The sequence below is a fragment of the Mustela nivalis genome (assembly GCF_964662115.1).
Source record: "Mustela nivalis genome assembly, chromosome: 17".
In the NCBI taxonomy this organism is placed as follows: domain Eukaryota; kingdom Metazoa; phylum Chordata; class Mammalia; order Carnivora; family Mustelidae; genus Mustela; species Mustela nivalis.
In genome coordinates, this window is record NC_139036.1 from 25,332,403 (window position 1) to 25,355,250 (window position 22,848).

Below are 22,848 nucleotides of genomic sequence, written 5' to 3' on the forward strand. Positions count from 1 at the left end.
TCACAGTTCTTGCTTTCCTCAAGGTTCATAAAATCAGACTTGCATTATTCATAATAGAACAGATAGGTAGATCCTAACAGCCAGAATTTTACTGATTTTCTTGCAAATAAAACTACAACTTTATTTCGACCAAACCCATGTAACAAGGAAGAAAATACATTTTGTTTAGGTCTTTCAAAGGTATCTCTCAACCCTTTTGTAAGAGAACAAAAAAAAAAAAAAGGGTTAGAGAAAGGAATACAACTCTGTCTCAGGCTGAAGCACTTAAAAACAAAACAAAACAAAAAACCATCACAGGGAAAATGCCCATAATACATTCTCCACTGAAAACAAAAAAGCATTAACAGAACAGCAGTTGGGGACTACACAAACACACACATACACATATACACAGAGAGTGAAAAAAGATACAAAACATATAGCTTAAATGTCTAGAACCATTGGGGTCACTTGGTGGCTCAGTCGGTTAAGCCTCTCACTCTTGGTTTCTGCTCCGGTCATGATCTCAGGATTGTGACATCCAGGCCCCAACAGGCTCTGTGTTCAGCGTGCAGTCTGCTTAGGATTCTTTCCCTATGCCCCTGCCTCCTACCCCCTGGCTCTCTCTCTCAAATAAATAAATAAAGTCTTTTTAAAAAAAGTCTAGAGGGACACCTGTGTGGCTCAGTTGGTTGAGCAACTGCTTTTGGCTCAGGCCATGATCCTAGAGTCCTGGGATCAAGTCCCACATTGGGCTCCCTGCTCGGCAGGAGTCCGCTTCTCCCACTGACCTTTCTCCTTTCATGCTGTCTAATAAATGAATAAAATCTTAAAAAAAAAAAAAAAGTCTAGGGCCACCTGGGTGGCTCAGTGGGTTGGAGCCTCTGCCTTCGGCTCAGGTCATGACCTCAGGTCCTGGGACCGAGCCCTGCATCAGGCTCTCTGCTCAGCAGAGAGCCTGCTTCCTCCTCTCTCTCTCTGCCGGCTCTCTGCCTACCTGTGATCTCTGTCAAATAAATAAATAAAAATCTTAAAAAAAAAAAAAAAAGTCTACAACCATTTAATAGTAGATACTTCTGGTAAGGGAGATGTTTACCTTCTGCTTTATATGTACACTCCTATGCTATTTGTTTTTTTAAATGAGCGGTATAAGCTAATTAATATTACGAGAAATAGGGATCACTTGACAAAATGAAACAATTTGAACAAGTAGGTAGGGCCATTCTAAGCCAAATTTTTAGCGTATTTAAAGCTTATATTCACTGAGGCAAATTTCTAAAGAAGTTACCAGAAATTCATAGTTTGAGGACAGTATTGTTTGTTCACCATCACTGGCAGCAGTGTGCCAGGTCCTGCCGGGTAAAGGGAGAGAGTCTCATGCTCACAGTTCTTGCCTCCCCCTCTTTCCTCTCTCACAGCCGGGGGACGAAAGAGCACGTCAACAGACCACTGAATGCTGTGTACTGCAGAGGCAGTCTTGCAGCACGCTAACAATATGCGACTCAAAAATCTTTGCTCTTCATCAGGTCAGTTTTACCAAGTTATCTGATGAACTTAAAAACCAGATATGCTACCTAGGGGAAAAGCTAAAATCAAAAATGGTGACAATACTGAAAGCTAGCGGAGAAACTGAATCTTCTACTTTGCAGGTGGGACTATAAGATGGCACAGCCACTCTGGAAAAGTTTGGCAGTTTCTTTAAAAAACTAAACATATACTTACCATCAGACTCAGCAATTGCATTCCTGGGCACTTAATCCAGAAAAATTAAAAACTGTGTCCACAAAACACCTGTACCCAAATGTTCACGACAGCTTTATTGATAATGCCCCAAACTGGAAACCACCAAAATGCTCTTCAACAGGTGAACGGTTAAAGAAACTGTTCCATTCACACCACAGAATACCATTCAGCCATAAAAAGGAGCAGACTATTGCTACACACAACTTGGATAGAGAGGGCTGAGTGAAAAATGCTGATCTAAGAAGGCCACATATTGTTATGACCCATTTCCATAACACTTCAGAAATGAAGAAATGAGAGAGGAAGAGAGAGAGAGAGAAGAGATCACTGGTTGCCAAGGATTAGGGATGATACGGCTCTAATGGTGCAATTACTCATTTCACTGTCCAATCACCAGGGGGAACCCAGAAAGGTGAAAAGTGTGTAAAGCAAAGCACATTTCTTACTATTTTGATTTGCATCTGAACCTCGAGTCAGGAGCCAAAAGGCGAAGTAACCAAGCGCAGAGTGAACCCTGCTGTGGTTCCAGCTCAGCATTCAGCGGAAAACATCCTGCTTGAAATCAGCAGCATCAGAACACTGCAGCAATTGGACAAAGAAATTGTGAAAGACGGGGTTACCAGGCAGGGCAGCTCACATTTGACAGCTTCTGACCACAACTAGTTTTTCTTACAGAAGTCTCAAGAGCAGTCTCCAAATGTGAGGGAGAGGTTAGCAGAAAAACTTACAAGGATGCTTCCTCTGTGATTTCTTTAGGCCAGTCCTCACGGGGCCTCTGAGCAGGGGAAGCAGGACCCAGGTTTCAAGCCCAGAGAACAAAGTTTTACTTTCTGTACTGATCAGGACTTCCTCCTGAAAGTGGTCTGTCACCATTTATTCCACTATCGCTTACAAGAGGAGGCCAGAACTTCTATACACCTAGTGTAGAAGCCACTTGACTGGGAAGGCCTACCAACTAACAGGAAGACACACCCCCCACAAGGAAAAAAATAACTAAAAAATGAACTGCCACCAATACATTCTCCTCTAAGCCAGTGTTTTAGCTGTTTAGCCAAATGTGCTTTTAAGGGTGACTGGTTTATACATCAAATACAATTATAATGTTAGAATTAGGAATAAACTATAAAGCCATCCTTCAGTGTGAACAGAACTAAAACTAATAGAATATGTAACAAGTATTACTAATACCTTTTTTTTTTTTTTTTTTTAATTTCCAGAGAAAAAGAGAGAGAGCGAGAGCAAGAGCACAAGCAGGGGGAGCGGCAGACAGAGGGAGAAGCAGGTTCCTCGCTGAGCAGACAGCCTGATGCAAGGCTTGATCCCAGAACCCTGGGATCATGACCTGAGCCAAAGGCAGACACTTAACCAACTGAACCCCCCAGGCATTCCGCTAATATCACTTTCTAATCACATTCCATACAAGAGGACCATGTATAAAAATTTCAAAGCCCACCCTTGTACGAACTGGAATCTACTTCTGAAGACCTACTCTGAAAAGTCATCATCATAGGCGAGCCAGTGGAGTGTAAAGCCATTGGAGCCTTGGTGGTTGAGAGTTTGGCTTTAACGGCCAGAAGGTTCCAACACTGTGTGACCTTAGGCCTATCACTTAACTTCTCTGTGCAGTGTTTTCACATCTGTGGAACACAAATACTAGTACCTACACTTCATAAAACTGTTAGGAGGATGAAATAAGCTCTTACAGGCAAGTCCCTGCACCTGGCCAGTACATGACTGTTGGTAATTTTTATACAGATAAAATATGGCGCAAAGACAAGTATCACACAGCAAAAGAATTGTCAGTCCTACACAAAACTCTCTTCTACTTTTAGACACAAAGAAGCTTTCGCCTCACTTGCACCAAAGAATGCATACAATCCCATTCAGAAAAAAGTATCATTTTACACAATGGAATGAGTAAAATAAACCCTGCGGAGCACGCCTAAGGCTTCCCAAACTCCCATGGGCAACATATGATTTCAATAGGGGCTGTTTTGTAAAGACAGTTTTATAATATCCTTTACCAAATGATATGTTCAAAGTGAAAATTCAAGGCGTCACACAGCAGTCACAGACTTTCAGAAACATCTGTACCCTCACTCATGTTCCCCATCCTTCTTTCCTCATCAAGGTCATACTAACCAACGATCTCTGTAGGCTGGTCCACAGCCTGACAGCAGTGCCATCCTCCAGAACAGGCACTAACTGGGGAAGGCAGGCCCAGGGAGTCAATATCCTCTAAACAGCCCAAACCCACACCCCGCGGCAGGCACAAAGATGGGAGTTTGTTCTAGAGACACTTAAAAAAAAAAAGTTTTGACTTCAATAATCTATACACAATGCCATACCTTTCTCCACTTCAAGGTTTCCCAAATATTCAGGGAACAACCACAGACATTTTGGAACCAGAAACATAAATTGTTTCCAAAAGTGTTCAACAATGCTTGTCCAAAGGCCCCCGTAGAGCTGGTAATTTAGACAGCTGTGCTAGGAACCACAGAAGCTGCATTTTCTAAGGAGTATTGCTTCCGAACAATTGAAACTTTCTCCAGCGCAAAGCCAAGACACAGGGAGCAGTGTTCTTTGGGAAAACCCACAACAGTTTCATTTTTGTTTAACCACCAAAATAACAGCTCCAATAATCTATCAAGTTTGACATTTTATCCAACTAAGCAATTAAACCAGGATGCAAAGCCTGCAGATATTCCCCCCTTTGCTCTGTTTCAACATTTGTTTTGACATTACAGCAACACAAACTACTAATACTTGTTCCCAGACTACTTATAAAAGGCTTCTATAAAGCAAACACAAACTTCAGTGTCTCAAAAGAAAAAACAAAACTGTATGTCCCCAAATTTTATTTGTCTTCTACCTTTAAGCGGCTTTATTAGCAGTGGGTAAAGGCCAAGAAATTGAAAACTCCTTTTTAGTATTTAGTCAAATACTAAAATACTCCTGATACAGGCACCAAAGGTAAGTTCTATTGACTTATTCTTAAGCATATTAAAGGTAAACATCCCTCACCTAATCTCCAAGTAGTAAAAATTATGGTTGTGATCTAGTAAATCACCAGGCCATGGAAATTCTCTCCCCAAGTAGGAATGGGAGTCCTCAGCTGGTTGCTTCATTTACAGGTAGCATAAGGAAGAAAATGATCTCAGTGTCCTCAGAACCACCCAGAACAATGCTGTTCAAAGTGCCTTAAATCCCTCCTCTGCAAAATAAAGGCAGGCCCCAAATTTCTGAATTTTGGGGTTTCTCAACATTATCATCACCATCATCGTGATTGTTGCCATCAGAATCCCAAATTTCCATCCCAATGCTCTTGATTCTCTAGGCGTAGGACAGGAATCAGGAAACTGGATTTTTTAACAAGTGTTCAGGAGATTCTGGCGCATGCTAAAATTTGAGATCCACAATAGATCATGTTACCAATGCTTTCTAGGAATAAAAAAAAGGTCATAAATTGTATGTAATCCCTGATTTAAAAAATTATCTTAGGTAAAGAATATTTTTAAAGCAGGGTATTAAAACTTAGAGAAAGATATTTTAACATGCTTTTATAGTATCTGTGATATGTAACAACAAATTTCAACTTTCCCCCATCTTATTAAGTTTATTAATTTTTAAAGGTTTTTTTTATTTTAGAGAGAGTGCATGCATGCAGAAGACTGAGAATCTCAGACTCCCTGCTCAGCACAGAGCCGCAGAGGGGTCTCAGGACCCTGAGATCATTACCGGAGCCAAAATCAAAAGTGGGTCACTCAGCTGACTGAGCAACCCAGGGGCCCCTATTTATTATTATTATTTTTTTGTAATCTCTACACCCAAGGTAGGGCTCGAACTCATGAACCCAAGATTAAGAGATCAAGTCAGTCAGGTGACCCAAATTTTCCCCATTTAAAAAAAAAATGGCATTGGGCAAGGGTGTCTGGTTGGCTCAGTCAGTGGTGTGCAGCTCTTGCTTTCAAGGTTGTGAATTCGAGCCCCACATTGGGCAAAAAGGTTTAAAAAAAAAAAAAAAGTTTGGTTTAAGACCAAATGTAAATCAAAATACAGCCAAGTATTTGCATTCTGTTGCATCAAAAACTGCTTTCTTGACATGATATTCAGAACTCTTTTTTTTTTTTAAAGATTTTATTTATTTATTTGACAGAGAGAGATCACAAGTAGGCAGAGAGAGAGAGGAGGAAGCAGGCTCCCTGCTGAGCAGAGAGCCCGATGCGGGACTCGATCCCAGGACCCTGAGATCATGACCTGAGCCGAAGGCAGCGGCTTAACCCACTGAGCCACCCAGGCGCCCCGATATTCAGAACTCTTGAGTTCTGTATCAATCCCTTCCGAATAAACCAGTGGCTTCTTTTTATGTTTGGAGAAAGATCTCAGGATGTGGTTTGTGAGCTTTTCCACAAGTAACAGTACAGGTGTGGACAGCATGCATCTCAAATAAAAACCAACTGAGATACAACTGCAAATGTATCTTCCTTTTTAGTATTAGTTTTCATAGTACAAGAGACATGTTCAAGGGCGACTGGGTGGCTCATGGGTTAAAGCCTCTGCCTTCGGCTCAGGTCATGATGCCAGGGTCCTGGGATTGAGCTCAGCATTCGGGCTTTCTGCTTCACCGGGAGCCTGCTTCCCACCCCTCTCTCTCTGCCTGCCTCTCTGCCTAATTGTGATATCTGTCTGTCAAATAAACAAAAAAAAATCTTAAAAAAAAAAAAAAAAAGACATGTTCATTTCTTATATGAAAAGTTTTATCAAATAAATAAAATTTAGGAATCTGATGAAGATCATCTAGAGGTGAAGCAGAATTACTACCGTTTTTATGTCCTCCATAAACTGGTTAGTTCACTGTTGCTATTCATCAAGCTGCCGGTCTGCAACTATGTCAACAATCCAGAGTTAGGAACACTGAACCCTACCAGTGGGCGTGGGGATGGATGATTCAGAGTCACCAGGAGTACTGGGTCCAACTATATGGGGAGGGCAGTAAGGAAGGTGGAGTGGCCTCTGTCCAACTCTCTGGGAATATTCTGGCACCCCTCTACCTACCTGTTCCATAGCAAACACTAGTGAAGGTAAATTTCAGCTCTCACTCCGAATAACTAAGCAAACTCTTCCATCAGTAAATAAAATGACCAAGAATGGTACCTGAATCAAGTAGTGCCCCAAAGGTAGAAACAAAGGTAGACAGAAGTGAGAGAAACTGAAAAACTAAGAATTTTCCACTGTGGACTGGGCAAGTCCAAGCATCTGCATTATTCCTCCCCACCTCCTGCCCACTGTACAAAATGTTATTAGCCTTTGCCCTTAACTCTCCCTTTTCACCCCTCTGAAAAATCCAAAATGCCCAAACAACGGCTGCTAATTTGCAAAAACAGTTCCAAAACAATTCCCTCTTCCTAGAACCATCTCTGACTGCAGATTGCTCCAACCAGCTGAACTTCAGCTGACCCACTCCTGCTAAAGCCAGCCCTAGAAAACACTCTGCTCTCTTTCTCCGAACTAGAATGCTCCTTTTGTCCAGCATTTTCGAATAAAGGCGTATGCTCTGGTTTATCTTATTCCACACCATGTAAAATAATAATTTAGCATGGTCCAGAGGAAGTATAATTAATTCATTGTGGCTCCACTGACTCAAGACCTAGGGAAAGGCTGGAAGCAGAACAGGATGAGGGTTGGTTCTCAAGCAGATGTCTTAATCGTTTAAAAAAAAAAAGAAGAAGCAGCAGCAGCAGCAGCAGCAGAAGGGAAAGATTCACAGAAAATCCTAATCCTGGAGGGACAACAAACACACTTTCCTATGTATTGAGGATCAAATATATTGATTCGTGTGCCTTAAGTCTGTATGCATGTGATCTGGACTGAAACTGGAAAGATTTTCCAAAGCAAATGAAGAGTAAAACTTAAGAGGACAAGGAGGGAGAGGACTACTCTACATTTACTTAAGAAAAGCTTTTTTTTTTCTTGCAAGTCTTTTAACATAATCCAGCAGTTGCAAACAAACAATGGTGCTGATTACTAACCAATTACATTTAACCACTCAGAGCCCTGCAGAGCCTCCAGTTGGCCCACCTTCCTCTAAATTTCAGGATGACTAAGCAGCATTTCTTTAAAGAGGATCAAGGCAGTTAAAATGTCTTCAGCAATCAGACTGGCTTCTGGTAGTTCAAGTGGGGGTGTGCTTCCCCTACTTTTAGAACTGGCCTGATGGAAACAAACGGCTGTCCCAGGGAGCCCTGACCACTGCACAACCTAGAGACAATGAAATCCTTGCTTGATATGCAATTCCAGAAAAAGTCTGAGCACGTTAAACTGGGAGATGGAGGCCTGACCAGCAGCACCGGAGAAGGCCAACTTTTTAAAAGTCAAGTAACACTTGCTCAACAAAATTTTTTTAGGAGTTCATGAGCAGCACGAGGGGCGGCTGCTGAAAAAGGCTGCTGAGGGAGCAAGACGGTTTTGCTTATCTTTTTATAGGGGAGGACAATGGAGAAATTACCAGACCAAGGTCACTTTCCATTAAAAAAAAAAAAAAAAAAAGACTGGAAGACTTAAGAGAGAAAAACCTGCATAAGCTATGACTGCGAAATCGGCAGCCTGGTGAGAATCTCTCCAAGAATCCTGCAGGATATGAAGTGCGGATTAGAGTAATTAAATGTAAAGTCTCCTTGAGAGCAATTTCTTGTTCCTGAAGACTTAGAGCCATTTCTGTGAAATGTATCACAGAGAAATTGTGCAGAGGATTTGCTAAGCATCACAGCTTTCCACGCTCACATCAGGTCTGCAAACGCTATGATCTAAAAAGAACAGGGCAGTGATTTGGGGAAGGAATTACATAATACACCTTATCAGAGAAAAGCACTCTGTTCTCCAGTCTTTGCAAAAGTTCACATCCTCATGTAAGTGTAATATACTTACGGGTTTCAAAAATTACACACATTGCCTCAAAAGAGATGGAGGGAAAAAATATCATCATGGGGTAAAAGGCCAAACATTGTCTCTTCTGAATGCTTAAATAGCCAATTATGTGTCTTAATACATTAATTCTATGGAGAGAAAGAAGACTATTAAAGGAAGGTTGAATAAGACATCTTAAAAAAAATGTACCCTGGGGCCTAAGTCCATTCAACTGACAGTAAAATCACCCCCTCAAAAAAGCAGTTTTATGTAGCATCTAGTATTTTAATTTCCCAGCTGCCAAGAGAAATATATAAGGAGCAGAAATTAAACTAATTATGTCAGCAACGCAGTGAACAAAACTTTAATTGTATTACACACTAGTTAGACATTTGCTGAACAATACAAAGGCCCTTAAGGGTAGGAACTTCTTTAGAATATAAATGATCCCCAATCAAATGACAAAAATTAGTCTGTTTGGGCAATAAACAGATTCATGCCTAAGATATAAAATTTCAACCAACATCATAATTCAATATAAAAAAATAAATATCTAGTCTAAGAAATAAATCTCTCAAATGGTTTTAAATCACTCTCTGATTTACATATGCTGTATCATTAATAGGTCCTTTAAGCCAGCATTGTACTAATCAGCTTTTTAAACACCCTGCCCACAAAAGGGCCTATTCATTTAGCTGGGAGACAGGTGTTAGCAACCAGCAACCTCTTTTAGCCTGCAGTTTCAGGGGCCTGGCCCGTGATTATTGTGACATGACTGGCAAGTCGAAAAAGGAAGGGCACTTTGAAAAACTGGAAGGGAGGAGAGAGGGAAAGAGAAACAAGAGACCAAAAGGGAGGAAGGAAGATAAGGAAAGAAATGGATGTCAGCGGTTTCACGAGGCCACCCTTAGAGCCTCCTGGACTAATGGGATTGCCCGGGCTACCACCCAGATGGACAGATACACAGGGCTGAATTCGGAGGTTATTAATTCATTCCTGCAGACAGTAACTATGGATAGATAACTACACGCCACTCATTCTAAAAACATTTTTTTAAAAGATTTTATTTATTTGATAGACAGAGATCACAGATAGAGAGGAGGAAGCAGGCTCCCCGAGGAGCAGAGAGCCTGATGAGGGGCTCGATCCCAGGACCCTGAGACCATGACCTGAGCCAAAGGCAGAGGCTTTAACCAATTGAGCCACCCAGACGCCCCTCTAAAAACATTTTTGAGGGTCCTAGTGCTCTCTCATCCCCTATCGTGCAGCTCCCAACTTCAACCCTCACTCTTTGATAGACTCTGAAAGAGCTGATGGAGTAGATACTCCTTGAAAGACCTACAGAGAAGTCAGATTTAGAAAGACGTCTTCAGCCTTTGGAATAAAAATCCTAGCACAAAGTAGCACCAAACATTCATGGAGTCGCCTGCAATGTATAAAGAATGTATTTTTCTCTCTTTTAATCCACCTAACAATCCTGCTAGGTATTATTTTCATCTGGGCGATGAAGAAAATGAAGCGGAGAGATATTAAGGAAGGGGGCCTGAGGTAGCATGGCCAGGAAGCAGGAAAGCTGGGATCCAAAACTGGGTTTGTGGATTTCTAAACTGTTAGGCTTGTCCCAAGTTTAATGCCCTAATGTAACGAGTGCCCCATTCTGTTTGAACTCGGATGGTTCTGTACTTCAGCACTTTTTGTTCCTTCCATGAACTCAGCAAAGGACCTCTAAGTTGACTGACGATTAAGCCTCCAATATTTTCCTCCATAAGCGCTTTGGCTATGAAGCAGTGAAACATCTGGCAAGTTGGCTTTATTTTTAAATCCTACAGGCAGAGAATTCCCAGGCAGGCACCCCTCCTACCCAATACTGATCATAACTAGATTCGACTACCAATTCCAACCTCCAGTTGTTTCCACATTATCATTCATTTGTCCACTCAGGAAATAAAGGAAGCTACTTTCACCAACCCTCCCTCATGACTCCTGACAGATAATACAGTTGGGGGGGGGTGCTCTCTGTAAAGTAATTTACATAAAAGTTATAAAAGCTCTTTGTTATCTGTCATGACTAGGAAATGGGCTATTCTAGCAAATCAAACATCCTGGATAACATAATGATGCTTTTAAAGGGACAACCGTTTATAAAGAATTTCAAAGCAATGCAACAGTGGCTCCCAAACCTGGCTGCAGAGCAGAATCACTTGAGAAGCTTTTTGGAAATAGAGGGCAGAGTAGTTTTGAAAATGTAGATTCTTGGTCATCACTTATCTCCTCAATCAAATCTCCAGGAGGTGGGGCTGGGAAATCTGTACTTTTAAAAAACCCGGTAGTGACTCAGCTGTGAACTGCAGCTTTCAAGTAAAAGCTGGCTTTTGGGAACTCCTTGCAATAAAACACACTAAAAAGGCCAAAAGCTGCGCGGAATAAAGAAGACTTCAGAAACTCCCAAAATCTGTGGTGGATCATTCACTACTGGTGACCAGCCACTATACTGGCACAACCAGAAGGGAAAGGTTAAGATTTTGTGAGCTGGTACAAAGCTGGAAAAACCAGCTTTGGTTTTTCTATCAGATTCAAAAAGCTGCTTTTCCCCCAGAGGAAAACATAAGGTTTTAGGCTTGCTTTGAAAAAAGGAAAATATTTGAAACCACGCAATCGGATTCTCTCAGCCAACTGTTTAGCTACAATTCAGAATGTTAACAGGCCAGATGCATCAAAAATGTGGAGCACTCAACCTGTAGTAGAAGAGAGAGCAAAGAAACATCATGACCATCTTAATTAAGAGAAAGGAAGATAATGGGTTTAAACTAAGAGTGGCATTATAGGATTAGATAAAACCACTGTCCTAACCATGGCAACCGATAAATCCTGGAAACTGGGAGAGCTGAGGCCTATGATTCCTCCCTACCTGGGATGGCTTTCACGTCCTGGTAAAAGTCCCATTTAAAACTCTGTTGTTAATATAAAGTCACAGTACAAGAAAATGACCAATTTCCCTACTGAAGGAACAGGAGTTCACGTGTTTGCAAATAAAAAGACTGTCCTTGTGTGTCCACTACACTTCAGTTAAAAAAATAGACAAAAAAAAAAGAGGTAATAAAAAAGCAGATTGTCCTTATAATTGCCAAACTCTTTCTTACATAAACACAAGTAACCACGACCAATAACCAATAACCGAACAAAAATAACAACCAGTAATCACTACCAAACAATAAGAACAATGAAGCAGCTGGTCCCTTGAGAATTCACCAACAGCAATTTAAACTATGTATTCTCATTAAACTCTAAGTTATGACTTAGTTCTGTATCGCAGGGGTGATGAGATTCCGTGGTGCAGAAGTTAAAACTTTCATCCCAAAACATAAACACTATGGCCAGTAAAGTTTGATATAAAAGTCTCTAATCTACCATTAAAACAATAGCAGCACTAAGGTTCTGTCATAAGAATAAAAAGCAAGGTGGAAATCAGTCCCCCTAATGTTCCTTAGGTTTCTGTCTGTGTTTCCAAGAAGTCCTGGAAAGGCACAATACGCGTATAGGTGGGTGTGGCTATATTAAACATCACAGTAAACAAGTAAAGAGGGAAGAAATTGTGCCTTTTTTGTTATTTTTGCTGTTTCGGCTTTTTAAATTCTGAAAACTGAAAATGCTTTTTCCAATGCTATCTTAAAAGGCCTTAAAGATGCATTCCTATTAGATGGTGCTAAGCAGTTAGTTATGTCACCCAGCTTGGTCATGGGAAAGAAAGATTAAAAACAAATTAATTTCTAATCGGCAAACAGCTCTTTTTCTGTGCATATTATTTTAGCAGTTGGTTAAGTCAATTTAGAGGATTTAAAGCCCTTGATCCCAGTGTAAAGTCAGAATAACAACTGTCTACCTGACCAATTTGATAGTTTTTAGTGGGCTGATCTTTGTAACTAGATATAGACATTAAAGAGTGTGTGTGTGTGTGTGTGCACACGTGCACGCATGCACATGCGTTTGTGTCCTAGATTACATGGAAATTTTCTTCGAGCACAATTAAGTTATTCGGGGCGCCTGGGTGGCTCAGTCAGTTAAGTGGCTGCCTTTGGCCCAAGTTTTGATCCCAGGGTCCTGGGACTCAAGTCCCGCTTTGGGCTCCTTGCTTCTCCCTCTGCCTGCCACTCCCTGCTTGTTCTCACTCTCTCTCTGATGAGTAAGTAAATAAAATCTTTTTTTAAAAAAAATCAAATTATTAAGTTATTAAACAGCCCTGACACATCAATCTGCAATTCTTATACACAATTTCCAAACTTTAGAAAATGACACCTCTAACTAAACTGTGGTTTATGAATTGTACTTAGAAATATGCCATAACGTTTTAGAAATACCTGCCATCACCTATTTCCTTGAATGTGAAAGAGAATGCAATCAGGAAAAAAGGATAAAGAAAGTTGTCAAACCTGAAATCGCCTGATCAGGAAAGAAATAACACTGCAACTCCCAACCCTGGAACTCTGACACAGCAAAGCACCGTGCCCTCTGCCTATTTCCATTCCTAGAAAAATGGCTCAATAAATAGACAGCTTTGGCCGCATTTCAGTAACCTGGACTGTCACCGGGAAAATCACAAGTTTCAGACGGCTGTATCAACAGGAGTGACGGGAAGTCTTTCCTATTCTCCAAACCAGCTGTAAAGGAATGAATAAGGAACTCCCTGCTTTCTTAGAAGGCCACATGCACCTGCGAATAATTATTCATTTGGTCACTGTGGCCTTTAGCCAAGGTACAAAGTGACAGTTGTGGGTAAAGCCCTATTTCCAAGCTAACAGTAATTCTTCCCTGAGGTAGACTGGGAGGAGCTTGATAGAATCTTCCTTGATTACACAAGCAGTTTTCTCCCACCAGAACAGACGACAGGCCAACAAAAAGGAGAAAATACGCCGTTGTTGATAATCTTCTGCCAGCTCAAAACCAAGCTCTGAGCAGACAGATGTCTGCCATGCTCCGACTCCTCTGGTCTAGCCATATACTTCCCTACGCCTGGTCAAATGTCTCAGGGGCAGCCCGCGGCAGAGGCCCCACTTCCCTTCTCCGTCCCGGCCAGCGGCGACCTCACCCATCAACCCAAATAAACGGAGGGCAAATCCCTAGAGGGAAGAGTGGGCGGAGGGGTGGGGGGAAGCACATTCCCAAACTTCTTCACCAAGCCTCCGAACTCCAGCCGCCTCCTTCCAACGAGCCTCAAGGGCTCCTCCACTAGGAAGCAGGGACAAACGAGGTCCTTTAGAGAGGGCACCAGGCCGCCGCGTACCTGACTCAGTTTCCTCTGCCATAGAGAGGCATCTTTCCCCCACAAGCCAGCTGAACCTGCCGGTCTTTAAGGCCTCTGGAGCTACTTGAAGACACCTGTCTCGGGTTACTGCCCCCACAGGTGAAATGCTTTCTTTGAAGGTACTTGTAATGGGACAGGTGCGAGCGGCCCCGGATGCGGAGACTTCGAGCGAGGCAGGGAGAGCCCCAGGCCGCGCCCCGCATACAGGAGGCGCCTCCGGAACACAGCCCGGCGAGACCCGAAGCCGAGTAGACCTCCCACCCCGACCTCCCCCAGGACCCCACCCAGGCCGGGCACCTCGCGTATCCCAGGGCCGCCGCCGCCGCCTCCTCACCTGCCGCGGCCGCCCGCCCGCCCGGCGGTCCTCACCTGGGAGGGGAGGGGCCGAATCCGGGCCGCCTCAGGCAGGGGGGCTCCAGGCTCCGCAGCGGCAGCGTCTCCGGGGCTGCGGGGCACCCGGGGGCGGTCGCGACATCCTCACGGGCGGCCCCAGGAAGTTGGCCCCCCCACCCATCGCCAGGCGCCCGGCCCGGCCGCTCCCGCCCCTCGCGCGGCTCCGCCCCCAGCGCGGCCCCGCCCCTCCCGGGAGCGCGCCTCCGCTCCCGCCGTGCCCGACCCACCATAGAGAAGGGCAAGGCGCGCGGCGGGCTAGAGCGTGGCCTCCGCGTGCGCCCCCTGGCGGAACTGAGGCTAGCGGAGGCGGGGCATGCCTCCTCTGAACTTGAGCCCCGCGGCGGAGGCGTCGGTTCCCTAGTGTCAGGGTTCCCGCGCGCCTCGTTGTCTTGGTCACCGGACACTGCAAGAGGAGCAGGAGTCCAGGTCCGTGGCTCAGCTAGGTGGTGGTCCAACTTGGTGGCCTTGAGCGAGTCCCTTAACATCCTGGACTCGTTTCGTTGTAAGAATTTGCGAGTTGCCTCGCTTGGATATCTCATTGTTCCTCCCAACAATGCTATAAGCAGGTGAGGGTTCCCCAGATTACAATGGAAGGAACCCACGCCCATTAGGGTTCACTAGCTTTTTCAAGGTTCCTTAGCTGGGAGGTAATAGAAGCCAGATGTGTAAGACTCGTGCTTGTCCCTCTCACTCGCTGGCACCTCCATCATCTAGCATTTCCTGGGGGTCTAAACCCCCAGGGTTAGCTAGTTTTACCTTAGGAGGGCGAGGAAACTGCTCAGAAGAAGGCCTTCTGTGCTTAGGAGCCCACTCTGGACATTCATCAGTTGTGTACCTTTCAGCAGATACTTAATCCCTCTGAGCTCTAGCTAGCTTCCTCATCTCCTAAACAATTGGAATGTTTGTTAGGGGGCAGGGCAGTAAGAGAATTAAATGAGCTAATGCACATAGAAGTGCTTAGTAAACTGTAAATCCTCGGGGTTGCATGGGGGATCATTAGCCAGTGTGGACGAAGAAAATACCTAGCCATGAAAATAATATAAATTCTAATCATTATTCTGACCATGTCTAGTGACACTTAATTTTCTTTTGCTTTTAGGTTCCTGTCGAAACTTCCCACAGTTGTTCTGAGCAATTTGTTTTTGTTTTTTTCTTTAAAAAAAAGATTTTATTGGGCGCCTGGGTGGCTCAGTGGTTAAGCCGCTGCCTTCGGCTCAGGTCATGATCTCAGGGTCCTGGGATCGAGTCCCGCATCGGGCTCTCTGCTCAGCAGGGAGCCTGCTTCCTCCTCTCTCTCTCTCTGCCTGCCTCTCTGCCTCCTTGTGATTTCTCTCTGTCAAATAAATAAATAAAAAATCTTTAAAAAAAAAAAAGATTTTATTTATTTGACAGAGAGAGAAATCACAAGGAGGTGGAGAGGCAGGCAGGGGTGAGGGGAAGAAGGCTCCTTGCTGTGCAGAGGGCCTGATGCAGGGCTCGATGGGGGGGTTCAATCCCAGGACCCTGAGATCATGACCTGAGCCGGAGGCAGAGGCTTAACCCACTGAACCACCCAGGCGCCCCTTCAATTTGTATTTTAAAATAAGGACTATCATGAGAAAAAAATGACATAAAAATACTATCATTTATACATGTGGCCTGTCACTCTACAAGTATTTCTAATCTTCACAGCTAAGCAAACTGAGTGCTATTATTCCTGTGTTATTAACAAAGATCTGAAGGTTAATTTACCCAAAGCCACACAGTCTGAAAAAGGCCAAGCTGAAATTTGAAACCAGGTCTTTCCATCCCCATTAATTCATGGAAAGACTGGCCTTCTAGAGGCCTCCTGCCCCTCATCTTTTTCCTACCTAGTTATTTTGGTAACTTTCCTTGATGGAATTCTGTCTTCTCTGCTTCTCCAGGGCTTTACTCCCCCAATGAAGGCAATTATTGTCTCCTGTTCTCCCCCATCCCGCTTGAGATGTCAGGACATTGTTCATCCTCTCATTGCTGAAATGGATTTGTGACCTGTGATTAAGGCACAGCATTCTCCACCTGATCTGTCTTTCTCTCGGTGTTAATTATAGTCACAGAAAGTTAATAGGTCCAGAACAAGAATGGGGTGAGACCAGAGGTGTTTTCGTAAGCTCACTTTACAAGCTGAGGGCTCGGTTTCAAAGGGAAGTACGCTCAATCCACTGGCCAGACCCAATGACTGGAGTCTAGATTCATGACATCCTCTGGGGGCCTTTTCTTTTTTTTCTGAGTCCTCTGGTCCATATTACAGCTAAATCATGGGAATGCTGCTAAATAATGTACCTATCACTGAAGCAAGGAGATCTCAGAGCGGCATTTATCCACACTCCTTCTTTCTCCGCCTTTAACATTAACACCACCACTATTTTTCATCTTTAGCGTGCCCTTCTGCAGAGGCACTCAATAATGTACCCATTGTGCAAGTAATCTAAAATCCTTTTCGGCAAGCAATAGTATTTAGTAGTAATAAAACACTAATTTGTCCACCAAGTGACATATTTATAGGAGCTGTTTACTTTGACATATTTTTATTATTTCTACCCATTTGCTAAGTACTTTCCAATACATATTTATGAGGCACATGCCTTTCCCCAAACACTAGTGAAAAAATAAATCATATTATTTCTTTTATTAGTAGCAGCATGGCTTGTCAGTGCTAGTGCCCAGACTTTACTTCTGGCACGAGCTGAAAGAATTAATGGTGATTGAGCACCTACTATGTGCCAGACTTTCTGTGAGAGGCACTTTACATAAATTACCTGTTAAGTTCCCTTGAGACATATAATTTTACCAGTTAGGAAAATATAATTCCACTGCAGCATAGATTTTAAATGAGACAGAGACATTACCTGGTCCAAGTAATTTGGCCAGAAAGCATTTTGAACCTCGTTCTTTTCCTTATCCCAAACCCCAAATCATCATTTCATTTCACCAGCCCCCTCTTAACTTCTCTGGACCTATTATGTAAAATATAAAGAATTCATTTCTTAAAGAGGCTGTGTAGATTCCCCTAGAATGGAACAGAGATAAACAGACACAAGATGCTAATCCCAATTTTTCTACAAGAGGTAACTCTCTAAGGGAGTTATTCCCTAAGAAATCAGTGGTAGGGTATTTTCCAAATAGAAGGGCCAATACAAGATTTCTACTCATTCCTGGAGACAGGACTGGTTACAGAGTTTGCAGGGCACTGTGCAAAATATGGGACCCTTGTTCAAAAAGTATTAAGAATTTCAGGATGGGAGCGCCTGGGTGGCTCAGTGGGTTAAAGCCTCTGCCTTCGGCTCAGGTCATGATCCCAGGGTCCTGGGATCGAGCCCCACATTGGGCTCTCTGCTCAGCAGGGAACCTGTTTCCTCCTCTCTCTCTGCCTGCCTCTCTGCCTACTTGTGAACTCTGTCTGTCCAATAAATAAATAAAATCTCAAAAAAAAAAAAAAAAAGAATGTCAGGATGGGGGCGCCTGGGTGGCTCAGTGGGTTGAAGCCTCTGCCTTCGGCTTGGGTCATGATCCCAGGATCCTAGGATCGAGCTCCGCATCGGGCTCTCTGCTCAACAGGGAGCCTGCTTCCCTTCCTCTCTCTCTGCCTGCCTCTTTGCCTACTTGTGATCTCTGTCTGTCAAATTTATAAAGTAAAAAAAAAAAAAATTTCAGGATGGCTACAGTAGAGAACTAAAGTAAGCACGGGACTCTGTGCGACTGCGCTGGTTACACTGCCATGAAGCTGGCCTTGCCTGGATAGAAGGAAGCTGTCACTAGTACTTTCTGGGCATCGAAGCTTCACAATGATATGAGATTAAGTTGTCATAGGACTGGAAAAGTATTTGCTGCTTTACATAAGCTATATGACTCCAAAGCAATTCTATCCATCAGGCATTATTATTTTTTAAAGATTTATTTATCCTAGAGAGAAAGAAACAGGGGAAGGGCAGGGGGAGAGGGAGAAAGAGAATCTTCAAGCAGTCTTTCCGCTGAGCACAGTGCCCAATGCAGGACTTGATCCCACAACCCTAAGATCATATACCTGAGCCGAAATCCAGAGTCAGCCACTTCACTACTGAGTCACCCAGGAGGCCCTATGCAGTGAGCATTATCTTACCCATTTCACGGTAGTTGAAACAGGCTTAAAGAGTCTAAATGATTCATCCAATGACACCAAGCAAGTGTCAGAGCTAAGACTGAGTTAGTTGAAATATAAAAAAAATTGTATTCCTTGGGGCGCCTGGGTGGTTCAGTCAGCTAAGCATCTGCCTTTGGCTCAGGTCACAATCCCAGGGGCCTGGGATTGAAGCTTTCCTGGGGCTTCCCGCTGATCTCCCTCTCGCTCTGCTGCTCCCCCTGCTTGTGTTCTCTCACTCTCTTGCTCTCTCCTGCTCTCAAATAAATAAAATCTTTTAAAAAATTAAGAAAACTTGTTCCTTGGTTTTGTATTATTTTCCACATGGGCCCATTGTCTTCTGGCAAAACCCAGGCTTTGGTTAAGGCTGTTACACCCAGAAACTGCAGTGGGTGCAGAGAAGGACTAAGGTTCAAAAGTTATCAAGACTTCAAACTAGTGCGTGCAGCCGCTGAAGTGTAGCTGTAGAGCTCCAGGACACATGGACCTTCCACCTTCCATCGACTGAGAGAGAGAGCTCTGTGTGTGGCCAAAGTCATGGCCAGTACCTGGCCTCCCTCTATAGGATAAGCAGGAGACACAATGCAGTCTCTACCTTGATAAAAGGTAACTACCAGGGAACCTGCAGAACCTTAATGATAAAATATTGGAAACAGCACACTGAAGTCAGGAACACCAGAACAATGGCCATGAGTGCTTCTATTTGACTTAGTATCTTAAGTTAGTCTAGCCAGTGCAATAAAACAAGAAAAAAAATGAGAAAAACACATTTTTGAGGGTAACCTTTTTAAAAGATTTTATTTATTTATTGGAGAGAGAGAGAAAGAGGGAGCATGAGGCAGGGAGGGGCAGAGGGATAGGAAGAAGCAGACCCCCTCTGAGCAGGGAGGTTGACTCAGGGATTAATCCCAGCACCCTGGGATCATGACCTGAGCTGAAGGTAGATGCCCAACCAACTGAGCCACTCAGGCACCCCCTGAGGGTAAGCTTTGATGAATGATATAACTAGCTCTACTTTGAACTCCACGCATCATAGACCCTTCTCCAATGCCCTATCCCAAAATACCACATTGGACAGTATTAACTATCCAGTACTATTCCATGCCAGAACACAGCAAAAAACTAGTAGGATATGCACATTTCTAAATCCCTTAGCTCCTTCTGGCTCACATCTCAGGAACCTATAGACCATTGTTTTTGTTGTTGTTTTGACCATTTTTTAAAAAAAGATTTTATTTATTTGAGTAGGGAGGAAGAGGAGAAGAAATGGGAGAAGCAGACTCCCAGCTGAGCAGGGAGCCCAATGACTCTGAGATCATGCCCTGAGCCGAAGGCATACGCTTAACTGACTGACCCATCAAGATGCCCCAACCATTATTTTTTATTCAGATTTATTTCCCCTAAACCTCCAGTTCACTTTCTTTCTTTTAAAGTTTGTTTGTTTGTTTGTTTACTTATCCAAGTGATCTCTACACCCAGCATGGGGCTCCAACCTATGACACTGAGATTAAGATGCATATGCTTTCCCAACTGAGCCAGCCAGGTACCCTCCAATTCATTTTAATACCAACGATATCTCCCTTCTCCATGTTATGTCACTCCCTCATAAATTTCCTAGGAGAAATTGGAAAGAGCTGATAAAGTAGATCCCTGATCCAGCTTTTATTGGTGAGCTAAGCTGAGAAAAGGTCAAGATGTGTAGCCTTGGCTGGGCAAAACATAAAAAAGAATTTTATCGAGACAGTTACATATTCACAGCTGAAGACAGCATGAGGATGGAAAGAAGTAGGGTTTTGAATGAGACAACCTGAGTTTGGATTCTGGTGCTGCCACTTATTAGCCTTGTGTCCTCAGCCTTACTAGACTCCCAAAGTCTCTAAAATGGAATGATTTCCCATGCCACAAGGCTGTCCTAAGATCTAAATGAGACGCGTACAAAGGGCCTATGCACATGAAAGCCTTGATAAACTTGCCCTCTGGTCTATGGGAGACACTAGTGGTTGCCCATTTGATGTCCAATTCCTCCATGCACCTCCCTCCTTTCTGGTAGCACCCCATTTCCTTCCAATGGCCATAGCACATGCTTAAGGAAAGCCTGTCCCCAGCCCCAGCTGAAGGGCTATTTTCTAGTTGATCTGAGCCAATCACAGAGCAATTTCCCTTGCCAGGATTTAGAAGTGGGTTCAAGAAGCAATTCTTGAGGTAAGTCTGCTTTGATTGGAAGTTGAGTTTTAACTTAAAAGGACACAAGAACCACGTTCCTGCCTGTAGTCATTGTCATGTCTGGATTGATGCTCAGTATGGCTACAGCCAGGCTTTGATGAGAATGAGCTTGAAGACAAAACCAACACAAAAGGAGAGCACAGCAGAAAAAGAAAGGGGGCTTTAAACCCCCTTCACACTGAGCCACTGAATGAGCCAACCTTGGACTTCAGGTAACTGGAGACAATGTCCTTATTGTTGAAGCCTCTAAGTTAGGTTTTGTTATTTGCAGCAGACAGCAGCCTCAATGACACATGGACCTTCTGCCTGAGAGTCTGTGGGAGTTCAGGTGTCTGACCTAGTCCTCAAGTGCTAGTCCGTAGTAGGGACCTAACGTTAATTTTGTCTAATATCAGACCTGGGACATACAAGCGTCCTCTCAAGAAAGATACATAAAAAGAGACTTTGGGGACTTCATGACTATCTAGACCAGGAGAAAAACATTCCTGCATTCCTCCTTTGCCGTCTTTAAAGTGCACAAAAGCCCCACCCACTCATATAGTTAACCACTACTGAGCTCCCCGACTATGGAAAGAACCGAAGAAAAATTGAAATGGGAGGTTCTTAAAATGGATCTTTTTGTTTTTTAAAAGATTTTATTTATTTATTTGACAGAGAGAGAGGAGGAAGCAGGCTCCCTGCTGAGCAGAGAGCCTGATGTGGGACTCAATCCCAGGACCCTGAGATCATGACCTGAGCCGAAGGCAGCGGCTTAACCCACTGAGCCACCCAGGTGCCCTTAAAATGGATCTTGAGCTTGGGTGCCTGGGAGGCTCAGTGGGTTAAGCATCTGCCTTTAGCTCAGATCATGATCCCAGTGTCTTGGGATGGAGCCCCACGTGGGGCTCCCTGTTAGGTGGGGAGTTGCTTCTCCCTCTCCTTCTGCTCCTCCCTCCAACTTGTGCTCTCTCTCAAATAAATAAATAAATAAAATCCTTTAAAAAATGGATCTTGAGGGGCTCCTGGGTGGCTCAGTGGGTTAAACCTCTGCCTTCGGCTCAGGTCATGATCTCAGGGTCCTGGGATTGAGCCCCACATCAGCTCTTTGCTCAGCAGGGAGCCTGCTTTCCCCTCTCTCTCTGCCTGCCTCTCTGCCTACTTGTGATCTCTGTCTGTCAAAAAAATAAATAAAATCTTTTTTTAAAAAAATGGATCTTGGGACCCCTGGGTGGCTCAGTGGGTTAAAGCCTCTGCCTTCGGCTCGGGTCATGATCCCAGAGTCCTGGGATCGAGCCCCACATCAGGCTCTCTGCTCAGCAGGGAGCCTGCTTCCTCCTCTCTCTGCCTGCCTCTCTGCCTACTTGTGATCTCTCTGTCAAATAAATAAATAAACTCTTTAAAAAAAAATGGATCTTGAGCTCATAGGCCGACAAGTAAGTGCACAGGAAGATGAGTGGTAGTGAGGGGTTATGATGTCTATCTAGACCATATCTCATGCATAAGAAGGGAGGATGGCAGGATGAGTGTGCACCAGACACTGAGGCAGACACATAAGCAAAGGGAGCAAGAGGCACTTGGGAAGGAGAGCCAGCCTGGCCCGAGGCCTTTGAGGGGAACTGCTCAGGGCAGGGTACCCCAAATGGCATGTGCAGAGGCAGCAGGCAGTGCAAGAGAAAGCTCTGGTCTGAGAAAAAGGTCCGAGGAGGAAGCAAGCTGTGAGGGACAAGGTCCTGCAGGAATGTCACAGGTGGTCTGGAGCAGCAGTGAATGGGGCAACTTCCCATGGTCAGCAAGGCCATCTGGGTGACGGCCGTGGCCCCCTAGCTGGAGTTAGCACCCTGTGGGAAGAGAGCTGCGCAAATGGAAACTAAAGGCAGCCCAGAGACCCAAAGTGTCCTGGCTTGAGGATCAGGAGTCTTGGGTGCTGGCTGCTGTTTCACCACCCGGGGACTGTCACTTCAACTCTTTAGGCCTCAGTTTCCCTTTCTGCTAAGTGATCATGGCCACATGAACTTTACAGGCCTCTGAAACCCCATTATTGCAGGGTCCCGACTCCCTGCATACACGGAACACAGCAGATCTGCCCAGGCCAGAGAGGGCAACTGGGCTCCACCTCGAGCACATGTTCCTCGAGTGCCATGTGGAGAAAAACCACAAAACACTCCAACTTCCACAGAAAAAGACTGCTGGGGAG

At 44.1% G+C, this 22,848-nt stretch overlaps 1 protein-coding gene across 7 annotated transcripts in view; it reads right to left on the reverse strand.

Moving 5' to 3' along the window:
* The window catches only part of RFFL (ring finger and FYVE like domain containing E3 ubiquitin protein ligase), a 66,079-nt gene extending 51,586 nt beyond the window's left edge, over window positions 1-14,493 (reverse strand). For 2 of the 7 annotated variants that reach the window (XM_082707386.1, XM_082707382.1), the window contains exon 1: window positions 14,294-14,493. Coding sequence is in view for 2 of the 7 variants with exons in the window: in XM_082707385.1 (XP_082563511.1) it covers window positions 13,904-13,925 (22 nt within the window). In the remaining 5 variants the exon portion in view is untranslated. Of the gene's footprint in view, window positions 1-13,903 lie in introns of all 7 variants that reach the window. The other 5 variants (XM_082707385.1, XM_082707374.1, XM_082707389.1 and 2 more) reach the window with 4 other exon arrangements.
* Window positions 14,494-22,848: the final 8,355 nt, after the last annotated feature.